Source organism: Balaenoptera musculus, chromosome 1 (genome assembly GCF_009873245.2).
Source record: "Balaenoptera musculus isolate JJ_BM4_2016_0621 chromosome 1, mBalMus1.pri.v3, whole genome shotgun sequence".
Taxonomy (NCBI): Eukaryota; Metazoa; Chordata; class Mammalia; order Artiodactyla; family Balaenopteridae; genus Balaenoptera; species Balaenoptera musculus.
The window spans coordinates 80,275,826-80,289,639 of record NC_045785.1 but is presented as its reverse complement, the minus strand read 5'-3'; the positions used below and the strand labels follow the sequence as shown (position 1 = coordinate 80,289,639).

General features: G+C 36.5%; 1 protein-coding gene across 1 annotated transcript in view; it reads left to right on the top strand.

Moving 5' to 3' along the window:
- HFM1 (helicase for meiosis 1) overlaps positions 1-13,814 on the top strand; it is a 136,775-nt gene that overhangs the window by 48,865 nt on the left and 74,096 nt on the right. Inside the window, exon 21 of the mRNA XM_036833641.1 lies at positions 945-1,025. Coding sequence (XP_036689536.1) covers positions 945-1,025 — 81 coding nt within the window. The remainder of the gene's footprint in view (positions 1-944; positions 1,026-13,814) is intronic.

Here is a 13,814-nt window from a genome sequence, read left to right as displayed (position 1 = left end):
CCAGTCGCTCCGCAGCATGTGGGATCTTCCCAGACCAGGGCTCGAACCCGTGCCCCCTGCATTGGCAGGCGGATTCTCAACCACTGCGCCACCAAGGAAGCCCCTAAGGGCTATGTTTTTTTAAGTGGCTATTCTATATAACATTGAATAGGTTGTGGTATTCCCACTCTCTGCTGTTAACTGCCTCCAATCTCCTGGGCTTTATAGCAGGGAACAGAGAGAACACTGAATGCAACAGGTTACTACAATTGACTGCTCTGGTCCCCATCAATCAGTGAGAGTGAACTTGCATTGCTTCCTATTCAGAGGTTCCTTCCAGGTGCAATAGTGTCATATTCAGAGATGCTGAAGTAAATACTAGAACCATCAGCTAAAATAGTCATAATGGTTACCTTAAGAGAGTGTGGCAAACTAGGAGGAGGGGAAAGACTGGTGTTTTTTGAACAATCTCTGTAGAACTATTTGATTCTTTATACTTTGTGTGTATATATCTTAAAGCTTTTTTAAAAAGAAAAACTACTGCCATATTGGAAGTCAAATGGCAAAACAGTTATTTAGACTTGGAGCAAGTCACTTAGCTTCTCTATTCTTTAATTTCCTAACTTGTATATGAAATAATATTAATACCTGCCATGTTGTGTTTTGAGGATTAAATGAGATAGTACAAATATATCATTTTAAAAGCTCCAAGTTGTAAATGTTATCACTTGAGTGTTATTTTTATTATTTGTATTATTTTTACTGTTAGAAAATTTTTTCAGCATATTAGTCGGCTCTTTTGTTTAAATGAGTTGTTTTTTTTTTTAACCACTTAAATAGGGACTACAGTTCTTCCCAGAACAATTACACAGAAATACACCTTCAGGATATTTTATAATAAATTCTATTTTGTGTTGCTTCTTTATTTTACTAAAGTAAAAAATGTGTTTTCTATAATTGAACAGAATTATGTTTGAAGAATCTGAATGATTTATCATCTCTGGACCTGATAAAGATGGATGAAGATGTTAATTTCAAACCAACTGGTAATTTTTCCATGATTGTTAGTAAATTTAACAATTGCTTACTTGAGGCTAAATTAAAATTTTTTTTCTACTAAAATTTAGATGATGGTAAAATTAAATTGTGGTTTCAGTTCTCAACAGGGTATCATCATTATTAGCATGATCAATTTATACAAGTCCTATTTCTAAAATTATAGAGCTTCTTTTTGACAGGCACGGAATTTGTGTTCGCTAACTCCAGTGACTTAGCAGAGGATTAAAATGCTCAAATCTTTGGGTTGCTTCAGTCCTGTCATAACTCTTGTAGCTATCCTTTTGCCAATTCTTAATTATTCAAACATTGCTTATCTGGATAGTTATTTAGGCTCCTTTTCTCTCTGTCTCTCTCTTTTTGATTCTATATAGGGTATAACAGAAGCAAGGAAGAATGTTTTGTAGTTTTTACCACTCATGATTAGAAGTTTCTTGAGGGAAAATATTGACTTCATTATAACAAATTAAACTTTTTAAGAAGAGATACTGTACTGAATAAAAATTGGGAAGTATAGGAAAGTTTAAAAAAATCAGAATCTGACTATCTGTTAACATTTCATGTATCCTTCCATTTTTAAATGCATTTTTACATACTTGCAGCTGTACTATAGAAATGTATGATTTTGTATTATGTTTTTATTTGTATTTATTTGTATAAGGTTTTTTAAAACAAATTACCTCCCTAACTCTCAACTCTAGATTTATAACATTTTTTTCCTCTCCCATAGTCCTCATTCTGATAAACCTAATTTGTTTGTGAGAATTACCTTCTTTGTATTTTAGGATGTCTCACTAAAGGGGGCATGAGAATCACTAATATAACTTCATCTATTCTTCAGATACTTTAATTCTCAAGAATCTTATTCCCACTATCATTCTTTCCCTGTGGAACTTCTTGAATCCACTGATAACATTCCTTCTGCCTTTAAACATACCTAATAAATGATATGTGTAATATTTGTCCTCTTTCTCAATCATCAGTGGATACTACCTGATTAATTTTCTTATTTTTAACATTCTTTTGATTCTCTTTCTGCTTCTTTAGTCAATTTCTCTTTGCTGACCTTTTTTGCTTTACTATGGGCTTCTTAAATGTGTAGATGTTGGACCTTTATTCCCAGTTTATGATAATTTCTTTGAAAACATAATTTACCTTCACAGCTTAAGCTATGGTCATTATGTAAATGAATTGTAGTTTTGATCCTGGTCTCTCACCTTTGCTATGACATTTGAACGTTAGTTTTCTATTGGAAATCTTTTCTTACATATATGACATGAAACTTGACACCCAGAGCATATAACAGTTAATTTGACCTGCAATACTATACAGTGGAATGAACATAAAATTTGTGTTCCAAATGCCTGGATTTCAGTCCCAGTTCTGCCACTATGCTAGCTGTGACCTTATGCTCACTGAGCCTTAGTTTATTTATCTGTAAAACAAGAATATATTACATGTCCTACTTACCTTACTGGGTTGTTGTGATGATGAAATGGGATAATGAACATTTACAGCAAAAAAAAAATTCCTCTGAAAACATGAGTTGTTGCTCTTTTTTGTTCAAGGTTAGGAAAATGTATCTCTACTTGCCTCTTATTCTCAATAGCATAACCGGTTTGTTAAGCCTATTATAAAATGTTTGATGTCTTTGGTTTCTCTTTCATTCCTCACTCATTCCATGTCCAGGCAGGAATGTCCAAAAGGACAATCCAATCTTGGAGCTGAAAATATTCCTTATCACGTAGCAGGGTAATATTTCCTAAAGTGTGGCTGGGTTAACTACTTCCTCTCAAAGTCAACTGAGGGTGCTGTTATGTTAAAAATGAAATTAATGAACCCTACTCCAGACTTACAAACCTCACCTTCTAGGAGTAAAACCAGTAATTTAGATTTTAAGCTTGTTCCCTGGATGCTTCTTTTGCACCTTAAAATTGAGAACTGCCTTGGGATTGATGTTTCAATAAGTGGTATAGTGAAAATCTATTTAGATCTTCATGTCATACACCAATTTATCTTAGTGGGTGTTCTGGGCGTGGGGGGAGAGAGATTCCAAATTAAAATAGAGAATGCAGTTTTACTCTAAACTATCTTCTCTAGGAGATTCATGGGGTTCAGTAGCATATTAAAGGTGCTAAGAAGAAAGGTAGTAAAAAAGAGCTGAAATTGATTAGCCTAAGATTTTTACATTCTTATTTGCCCACAGAAATCTTTTAAATGGAAATCCATTAATATTGCAAAGAGCACTAATGTTCTATCAGTGTTCAGTCTATTAATTTAAATGTTAATATCATCCAAAACACCTTTACAGACATACCCAGAATAATATTTGACCAAATACCTGGGCACCCTATGGCCCAGTTAAGTTGACACATAAAATTAACCATCACAGCAGCTTAACATAAAATATACATTCTAGCTGAATGTAGCTGAGTTTTCAGAGGAATACAGTGTTGTACATGATGCCATTTTACCTGTTTCTCCTCTGGACCCAGGTTTGTCATGTACTCTGCTTTGAAAGCACATATTATGCAATGCCCAATCATTGGACATTTTGTCCTTTGTGTTTATTAACTCAGCAGCCTCAACTCTTGTTACAACCCAACACAACAAACACACCCCCACAACAAAACACCCTACACCATCAAGCTACTTAAAACACACACACATAAAGTGTTACATATATGTATGTATATATAACTTTATGAGGAATTTAACATGTCTTTTTAACTGTGCTAGTATTTTTATTAGGATTATTTAGGTTAGTGCTCTTGTTATAAGGTTGTATGAATTTTTTAGTTGTTTGCCTCAATACTTTTTCCCATAAGCCTTGTTATTTTTAGTATGCAGTTTATAGAATACAAGATTTTATAGGAATGCATATACTATATATTTACAGGAAATAAAGGTTTACGTAAATGTATAGGAATACTATATATTTATTTAAGGCTAAGAATTTTTATTAGCTGTGATTTGTAATAGTTGCATTATCAATCAGTTTGTTGTATTTTCTAATTTCCATTATTTCTTCTTTGACCTATGGATTATTTGGAAATCTAGTTCTTTTTTTTTTTTTAATGTCTGAAACATTTATGTTAACATATTTCCATACAAATAACCCAGTGAAAGTTTAGTATTAGTTGTTTTTTTTTTTTTTTTTTTTTTTTTTATACTGCAGGTTCTTGGAGCTCCAGTGGCGCAATCGGTTAGCGCGCGGTACTTATATACTGCAGGTTCTTATTAGTCATCAGTTTTATACACATCAGTGTATACATGTCAATCCCAAGCGCCCAATTCAGCACACCACCATCCCCACCCCACCGCAGATTTCCCCCCTTGGTGTCCATATGTCTGTTCTCTACATCTGTGTCTCAACTTCTGCCCTGCAAACCGGCTCATCTGTACCATTTTTCTAGGTTCCACATACATGCGTTAATATATGATATTTGTTTTTCTCTTTCTGACTTCCTTCACTCTGTATGACAGTCTCTAGATCCATCCACATCTCAAGAAATGACTCCATTTCGTTCCTTTCTATGGCTGAGTAATATTCCATTGTATATATGTACCACAACTTCTTTATCCATTCGTCTGTCGATGGGCATTTAGGTTGCTTCCATGACCTGGCTATTGTAAATAGTGCTGCAATGAACATTTGGGTGCATGTGTCTTTTTGAATTACGGTTTTCTCTGGGTATATGCCCAGTAGTGGGATTGCTGGGTCATATGGTAGTTCTATTTTTAGTTTTTTAAGGAACCTCCATACTGTTCTCCATAGTGGCTGTATCAATTTACATTCCCACCAACAGTGCAAGAGGGTTCCCTTTACTCCACACCCTCTCCAGCATTTGCTGTTTGTAGATTTTCTGATGATGCCCATTCTAACTGGTGTGAGGTGATACCTCATTGTAGTTTTGATTTGCATTTCTCTAATAATTAGTGATGTTGAGCATCTTTTCATGTGCTTCTTGGCCATCTGTATGTCTTCTTTGGAGAAATGTCTATTTAGGTCTTCTGCCCATTTTTGGATTGGGTTGTTTGTTTCTTTAATATTGAGCTGAATGAGCTGTTTATATATTTTGGAGATTAATCCTTTGTCCGTTGATTCGTTTGCAAATATTTTCTCCCATTCAGAGGGTTGTCTTTTGGTCTTGTTTATGGTTTCCTTTGCTGTGCAAAAGCTTTGAAGTTTCATTAGGTCCCATTTGTTTATTTTTGTTTTTATTTCCATTACTCTAGGAGGTGGATCAAAAAAGATCGTGCAGTGATTTATGTCAAAGAGTGTTCTTCCTATGTTTTCCTCTAAGAGTTTTATAGTGTCCGGTCTTACATTTAGGTCTCGAATCCATTTTGAGTTTATTTTTGTGTATGGTGTTAGGGAGTGTTCTAATTTCATTCTTTTACATGTAGCTGTCCAGTTTTCCCAGCACCACTTATTGAAGAGACTGTCTTTTCTCCATTGTATATCTTTGCCTCCTTTGTCATAGATTAGTTGACCATAGGTGCGTGGGTTTATCTCTGGGCTTTCTATCTTGTTCCACTGATCTATGTTTCTGTTGTTGTGCCAGTACCATATTGTCTTGATTACTGTATCTTTGTAGTATAGTCTGAAGTCAGGGAGTCTGATTCCTCCAGTTCCGTTTTTTTCCCTCAAGACTGCTTTGGCTATTCAGGGTCTTTTGTGTCTCCATACAAATTTTAAGATGATTTGTTCTAGTTCCATAAAAAATGCCATTGGTAATTTCATAGGGATTGCATTGAATCTGTAGATTGCTTTGGGTAGTATAGTCATTTTCACAATATTGAGTCTTCCAATCCAAGAACATGGTATATCTCTCCATCTGTTTGTATCATCTTTAATTTCTTTCATCAGCATCTTATAGTTTTCTGCATACAGGTCTTTTGTCTCCCTAGGTAAGTTTATTCCTAGGTATTTTATTCTTTTTGTTGCAATGGTAAATGGGAGTGTTTCCATAATTTCTCTTTCAGATTTTTCATCATTAGTGTATAGGAATGCAAGAGATTTCTGTGCATTAATTTTGTATTCTGCAACATTACCAAATTCCTTGATTAGCTCTAGTAGTTTTCTGGTGGCGTTTTTAGGATTGTCTATGTATAGTATCATGTCATCTGAAAACAGTGACAGTTTTACTTCTTCTTTTCCAATTTGTATTTCTTTTATTTCTTTTTCTTCTATGATTGCCGTGGCTAGGACTTCCAAAACTATGTTGAATGATAGTGGTGAGAGTGGACATCCTTGTCTCGTTCCTGATCTTAGAGGAAATGGTTTCAGTTTTCACCATTGAGAATGATGTTTGCTGTGGGTTTGTTGTATATGGCCTTTATTATGTTGAGGTAGGTTCCCTCTATGCCCACTTTCTGGAGAGTTTTTATCATAAATGGGTGTTGAATTTTGTCAAAAGCTTTTTCTGCATCTATTGAGATGATCATATGGTTTTTATTCTTCAATTTGTAAATATGGTGTATCACATTGATTGATTTGCATATGTTGAAGAATCCTTGCATCCCTGGATAAATCCCACTTGATCATGGTGTATGATCCTTTTAATGTGTTGTTGGATTCTGTTTGCTAGTATTTTGCTGAGGATTTTTGCATCTATATTCATCAGTGATATTGGTCTGTAATTTTCTTTTTTTGTAGTATCTTTGTCTGGTTTTGGTATGAGGGTGATGGTGGCCTCATAGAATGAGTTTGGGAGTGTTCCTTCCTCTGCAATTTTTTGGAAGAGTTTGAGGAGGATGGGTGTTAGCTCTTCTCTAAATGTTTTTTTTTTTTTATTTTTTTTTTTTTTTTAAACATCTTTATTGGAGTATAATTGCTTTACAATGGTGTGTTAGTTTCTGCTTTATAACAAAGTGAATCAGTTATACATATACATATGTTCCCATATCTCTTCACTCTTGCGTCTCCCTCCCCCCCCCACCCTCCCTATCCCACCCCTCTAGGTGGTCACAAAGCACCGAGCTGATCTCCCTGTGCTATGCGGCTGCTTCCCACTAGCTATCTATTTTACATTTGGTAGTGTATATATGTCCATGCCAGTCTCTCACCCTGTCACATCTTACCCCTCCCCCTCCCCATATCCTCAAGTCCATTCTCTAGTAGGTCTGTGTCTTTATTCCCGTCTTGCCACTAAGTTCTTCATGACCTTTTTTTTTTTTTCCTTAGATTCCATATGTATGTGTTAGCATACTGTATTTGTTTTTCTCTTTCTGACTTACTTCACTCTGTATGACAGACTTTCACTCCATCCACCTCACTACAAATACCTCCATTTCATTTCTTTTTATGGCTGAGTAATATTCCATTGTATATATGTGCCACATCTTCTTTATCCATTCATCCGATGATGGACACTTAGGTTGCTTCCATGTCCTGGCTATTGTAAATAGAGCTGCAATGAACATTTTGGTACATGACTCTTTTTGAATTATGGTTTTCTCAGGGTATATGCCCAGTAGTGGGATTGCTGGGTCATATGGTAGTTCTATTTTTAGTTTTTTAAGGAACCTCTGTACTGTTCTCCATAGTGGCTGTATCAATTTACATTCCCACCAACAGTGCAAGAGTGTTCCCTTTTCTCCACACTCTCTCCAGCATTTATTGTTTCTAGATTTTTTGATGATGGCCATTCTGACTGGTGAGAGATGATATCTCATTGTAGTTTTGGTTTGCATTTCTCTAATGATTAATGATGTTGAGCATTCTTTCATGTGTCTGTTGGCAATCTGTATATCTTCGTTGGAGAAATGTCTATTTAGGTCTTCTGCCCATTTTTGGATTGGGTTGTTCGTTTTTTTGTTATTGAGCTGCATGAGCTGCTTGTAAATCTTGGAGATTAATCCTTTGTCAGTTGCTTCATTTGCAAATATTTTCTCCCATTCTGAGGGTTGTCTTTTGGTCTTGTTTATGGTTTCCTTTGCTGTGCAAAAGCTTTGAAGTTTCATTAGGTCCCATTTGTTTATTTTTGTTTTTATTTCCATTTCTCTAGGAGCTGGGTCAAAAAGGATCTTGCTGTGATTTATATCATACAGTGTTCTGCCTATGTTTTCCTCTAAGAGTTTGATAGTGTCTGCCCTTACACTTAGGTCTTTAATCCATTTTGAGTTTATTTTTGTGTATGGTGTCAGGGAATGTTCTAATTTCATACTTTTACATGTACCTGTCCAGTTTTCCCAACACCACTTATTGAAGAGGCTGTCTTTTCTCCACTGTATATGCTTGCCTCCTTTATCAAAGATAAGGTGACCATATGTGCATGGGTTTATCTCTGGGTTTTCTATCCTGTTCCACTGATCTATGTTTCTGTTTTTGTGCCAGTACTAAACTATCTTGATTACTGTAGCTTTGTAATATAGTCTGAAGACAGGGAGCCTGATTCCTCCAGCTCCATTTTTCATCCTGAAGATTGCTTTGGCTATTCGGGGTCTTTTGTGTTTCCATGCAAATTGTGAAATTTTTTGTTCTAGTTCTGTGAAAAATGCCATTGGTAATTTGATAGGGATTGCTGAATCTGTAGATTGCTTGGGTAGTAGAGTCATTTTCACAATATTGATTCTTCCAATCCAAGAACATGGTATATCTCTCCATCTATTTGTATCATCTTTAATTTCTTTCATCAGTGTCTTATAATTTTCTGCATACAGGTCTTTTGTTCTTCTTAGGTAGGTTATTCCTAGATATTTTATTCTTTTTGTTGCAATATGGTAAATGGGAGTTTTTCTTAATTTCACTTTCAGATTTTTCATCATTAGTGTATAGGAATGCAAGAAATTTCTGTGCATTACTTTTGTATCCTGCTACGTACCAAAATTCCTGATTAGCTCTAGATAGTTTTCGGGAGCGTCTTTAGGATTCTCTATGTATACTATCATGTCATCTGCAAACAGTGACCAGCTTTACTTCTTCTTTCCGATTTGGATTCCTTTATTTCTTTTTCTTCTCTGATTGCTGTGGCTAACACTTCCAAACTATGTTGATAATAGTGGTGAGAGTGGGCAACCTTGTCTTGTTCCTGATCTAGTGGAAATGGTTTCAGTTTTTCACCATTGAGGACAATGTTGGCTGTGGTTTTGTCATATATGGCCTTTATTATGTTGAGGAAAGTTCCCTCTATGCCTACTTTCTGCAGGGCTTTTATCATAAATGGGTGTTGAATTTTGTCAAAAGCTTTCTCTGCATCTATTGAGATAATCACATGGTTTTTCTCCTCAATTTGTTAATATGATGTGTCACGTTGATTGATTTGCGTATATTGAAGAATCCTTGCATTCCTGGAATAAACCCCACTTGATCATGGTGTATGATCCTTTTAATGTGCTGTTGGATTCTGTTTGCTTGTATTTTGTTGAGGATTTTTGCATCTATGTTTATCAGTGATATGGCCTGTAGTTTTCTTTCTTTGTGACATCTTTGTCTGGTTTTGGTATCAGGGTGATGGTGGCCTCGTAGAATGAGTTGGGGAGTGTTCCTCCCTCTGCAATATTTTGGAAGAGTTTGAGAAGGATAGGTGTTAGCTCTTCTCTAAATGTTTGATAGAATTCTCCTGTGAAGCCATCTGGTCCTGGGCTTTTGTTTGTTGGAAGATTCTTCATCACAGTTTCAATTTCATTACTTGTGATTGGTCTGTTCATATTTTCTGTTTCTTCTTGGTTCAGTCTTGGAAGGTTATACCTTTCTAAGAATTTGTCCATTTCTTCCAGGTTGTCCATTTTATTGGCATAGAGTTGCTTGTAGTAGTCTCTTAAGATGCTTTGTATTTCTGTGGTGTCTGTTGTAACTTCTCCTTTTCATTCTAATTTTATTGATTTGAGTCCTCTCCCTCTTTTTCTTGATGAGTCTGGCTAATGGTTTATCAATTTTGTTTATCTTCTCAAAGAACCAGCTTTTAGTTTTATTGATCTTTGCTATTGTTTTCTTTGTTTCTATTTCATTTATTTCTGCTCTGATCTTTATGATTTCTTTCCTTCTGCTAACTTTGGGTTTTGTTTGTTCTTCTTTCTCTAGTTCCTTTAGGTGTAAGGTTAGATTGTTTACTTGAGATTTTTCTTGTTCTTGAGGTAGGCTTGTATAGCTATAAACTTCCCTCTAAGAACTGCTTTTGCTGCATCCCATAGGTTTTGGATCGTCGTGTTTTCATTGTCATTTGTCTCTAGGTATTTTTTGATTTCCTCTTTGATTTCTTCAGTGATCTCTTGGTTATCTAGAAACGTATTGTTTAGCCTCCATGTGTTTGTGTTTTTTACGTTTTTTTCCCTGTAATTCATTTCTAATCTCATAGCGTTGTGTTCAGAAAAGATGCTTGATATGATTTCAATTTTCTTAAATTTACTGAGGCTTGAATTGTGACCCAAGATGTGATCTATCCTGGAGAATGTTCTGTGCGCACTTGAGAAGAAAGTATAATCTGCTGTTTTTGGATGGAATGTCCTATAAATATCAATTAAATCTATCTGGTCTATTGTGTCATTTAAAGCTTCTGTTTCCTTTTTATTTTCATTTTGATGATCTGTCCATTGGTGTAAGTGAGGTGTTAAAGTCCCCCACTATTATTGTGTTACTGTCGATTTCCTTCCTCTTTTATAGCTGTTAGCAGTTGCCTTATGTATTGAGGTGCTCCTCTGTTGGGTGCATATATATTGTAATTGTTTAATCTTCTTCTTGGATTGATCCTTGATCTTTATGTAGTGTCCTTCCTTGTCTCTTGTAACATTCTTATTTTAAAGTCTATTTTATCTGATATGAGTATTGATACTCCAGCTTTCTTTTGATTTCCATTTGCATGGAATATCTTTTTCCATCCCCTCACTTTCAGTCTGTATGTGTCCCTAGGTCTGAAGTGGGTCTCTTGTAGACAGCATATATATGGGTCTTGTTTTTGTATCCATTCAGCAAGCCTGTGTCTTTTCGTTGGAGCATTTAATCCATTCACGTTGAAGGTAATTATCAATATGTATGTTCCTATGACCATTTTCTTAATTGTTTTGGGTTTGTTTTTGTAAGTCCTTTTCTTCTCTTGTGTTTCCCACTTAGAGAAGTTCCTTTAACATTTTTTGTAGAGCTGGTTTAGTGGTGCTGAATTCTCTTAGCTTTTGCTTGTCTCTAAAGCTTTTGATTTCTCCATCAAATCTAAATGAGATCCTTGCCGGGTAGAGTAATATTGGTTGTAGGTTCTTCCCTTTCATCACTTTAAGTATATCATGACACTCCCTTCTGGCTTGTAGAGTTTCTCCTGGGAAATCAGCTGTTAACCTTATGGGAGTTCTCTTGTATATTATTTGTCGTTTTTCCCTTACTGCTTTCAATAATTTTTCTTTGTCTTTAATTTCTACCAGCTTGATTACTATGTGTCTCGGTGTGTCTCCTTGGTTATCCTGTATGGACTCTCTGTGCTCTCCTGGACTTGGGTGCCTATTTCCTTTCCAGGTTAGGCAAGTTTTTTTGACTATAATCTCTTCAAATATTTTCTCGGTCCTTTCTCTCCTCTCTTCTCCTTCTGGGACCCCTATAATGCAAATGTTGTTGCTTTTAAATGTTGTCCCAGAGGTCTCTTAGGCTGTCTTTCATTTCTTCTCATTCTTTTTTCTTTAGTTCTGTTCCGCAGCAGTGAATTCCACCATTCTGTTTTCCAGGTCACTTATCCGTTCTTCTGCCTCAGTTATTCTGCTATTGATTCCTTCTAATGTAGTTTTCATTGCAGTTATTGTATTGTTCATCTCTGTTTCTTTGTTCTTTAATTCTTCTAGGTCTTTGTTGAACATTTCTTGCATCTTCTCGATCTTTGCCTCCATTCTTATTCCGAGGTCCTGGATCATCTTCACTATCATTATTCTGAATTCTTTTTCTGGAAGGTTGCCTATCTCCACTTCATTTAGTTGTTTTTCTGGGGTTTTATCTTGTTCCTTCATCTGGTATATAGCCCTCTGCCTTTTCATTTTGTCTACCTTTCTGTAAATGTGGTTTTTTTTCCACAGGCTGCAGGATTATAGTTTTTCTTGCTTCTGCTCTCTGCCCTCTCGTGGTTGAGGCTATCTAAGAGGCTTGATGGGAGGCTCTGGTGGTGGGTAGAGCTGACTGTTGCTGTGGTGGTCAGAGCTCAGTAAAACTTTAATCCACTTGACTGTTGATGGGTGGGTCTGGGTTCCCTCCCTGTTGGTTGTTTGGCCTGAGGCCACCCAGCACTGGAGCCTATCTGGGCTCTTTGGTGGGGCTAATGACAGACTCTGAGAGGGCTCATGCCAGGGAGTACTTCCCAGAACTTCTGCTGCCAGTGTCCTTGTCCCCACTGTGAAACAGAGCCATCCCCCGCCTCTGCAGGAGACCTTCCAACACTAGGAAGTAGGTCTGGTTCAGTCTCCCCCAGGGTCACTGCTCCTTCCCCTGGGTCCCAATGCGCACACTACTTTCTGTGCGCCCTCCAAGAGTGGGGTCTCTGTTTCCCCCAGTCCTGTCAAAGTCCTGCAATCAATTCCCACTAGGCTTCAAAGTCTGATTCTCTAGGAATTCCTCCTCCCGTTGCTGGACCCCCAGGTTGGGAAGCCTGACGTGGGGCTCAGAAGCTTCACTCCAGTGGGTGGACTTCTGTGGTATAAGTGTTCACCAGTCTGTGAGTCAGCCACCCAGCAGTAATGGGATTTGATTTTACTCTGATTGCACCCCTCCTACCATCTCACTGTGGCTTCTCCTCTGTCCTTGGACGTGGGGTATCCTCCTTGGTGAAGTCCAGTGTCTTCCTGTCAATGATTGTCCAGCAGCCAGTTGTGATTCTGGTGCTCTCGCAAGAGGGAGTGAGAGCACGTCCTTCTACTCCGCCATCTTGGTTAATCCTCTTCGAGCAAGGTGACTCTTTATTTTCTCTCTTCACTTGCAAATTTTTAAAAAATTTTTCATTCCTTCTACCTTGACTCATTTTCTTTATAGCTTTCTTTCTAGTTTAATTTTATACCTTACCTAGGAAACCTTCATCCTTACTAATAAGCCAGCAAACATCAAGCGTTTTCTTGAAACCTTTCATTTTCACTAGCAGGGAGATACCCTATATTAATTTATAAACATCTAGAATAAGAGGAGCATCTTTAAATATACCCTAAATATAACATATACTAGTTCCCTTGGTAACCACATTCTCGCTATCTCACACACTGCTCTTAGAATCTCCCTTTGATGGACCACTGCATTACTCACATTTTGGCTGAACATATTCACTAGACTCCTAATTGAGAAAGTGGCTATTCCTGAGTCTTAAGTTCTGTCTACTGTACCTTATTCTTGATGCCTATAAGTGATGGAATGTCAAATTCTTTCCTCTTCAGCAAAACCTGTAGCACATACTTAAATATTAGCCTTTTCCTTGAGCAATAGTATGCCGTTTTCCTCTTCTCAGCTGTTTTTTGTGTGTGTTCACAAGACTTGAAATTCTTTGTAATGTTTTTGACAACTTATAATTGAAGCCAGTAAACTTTTAAATAAATTCCATTTCATCAGTTACTTATCCTCACTCTACCCATCCTCCTACCCACAGCCTACCTGATGTTTTATTTCCAAAACAATTTAGTTTCAAATTCCAATTTAATTGAAATATTGCTCAAGAATTTTAAGTGGTCCTCTGTTATTTTACAAATCAAAACCAAAATCTAAACTCCTTTATAGCATTTAGAGGCTATTTCAGGGCCTCTGTATTCTATCTTTCATCATTTTTTTAAAATTTTAATTTATTTTATTTATTTATTTATGGCTGTGTTGGGTCCTCGTTTCTGTG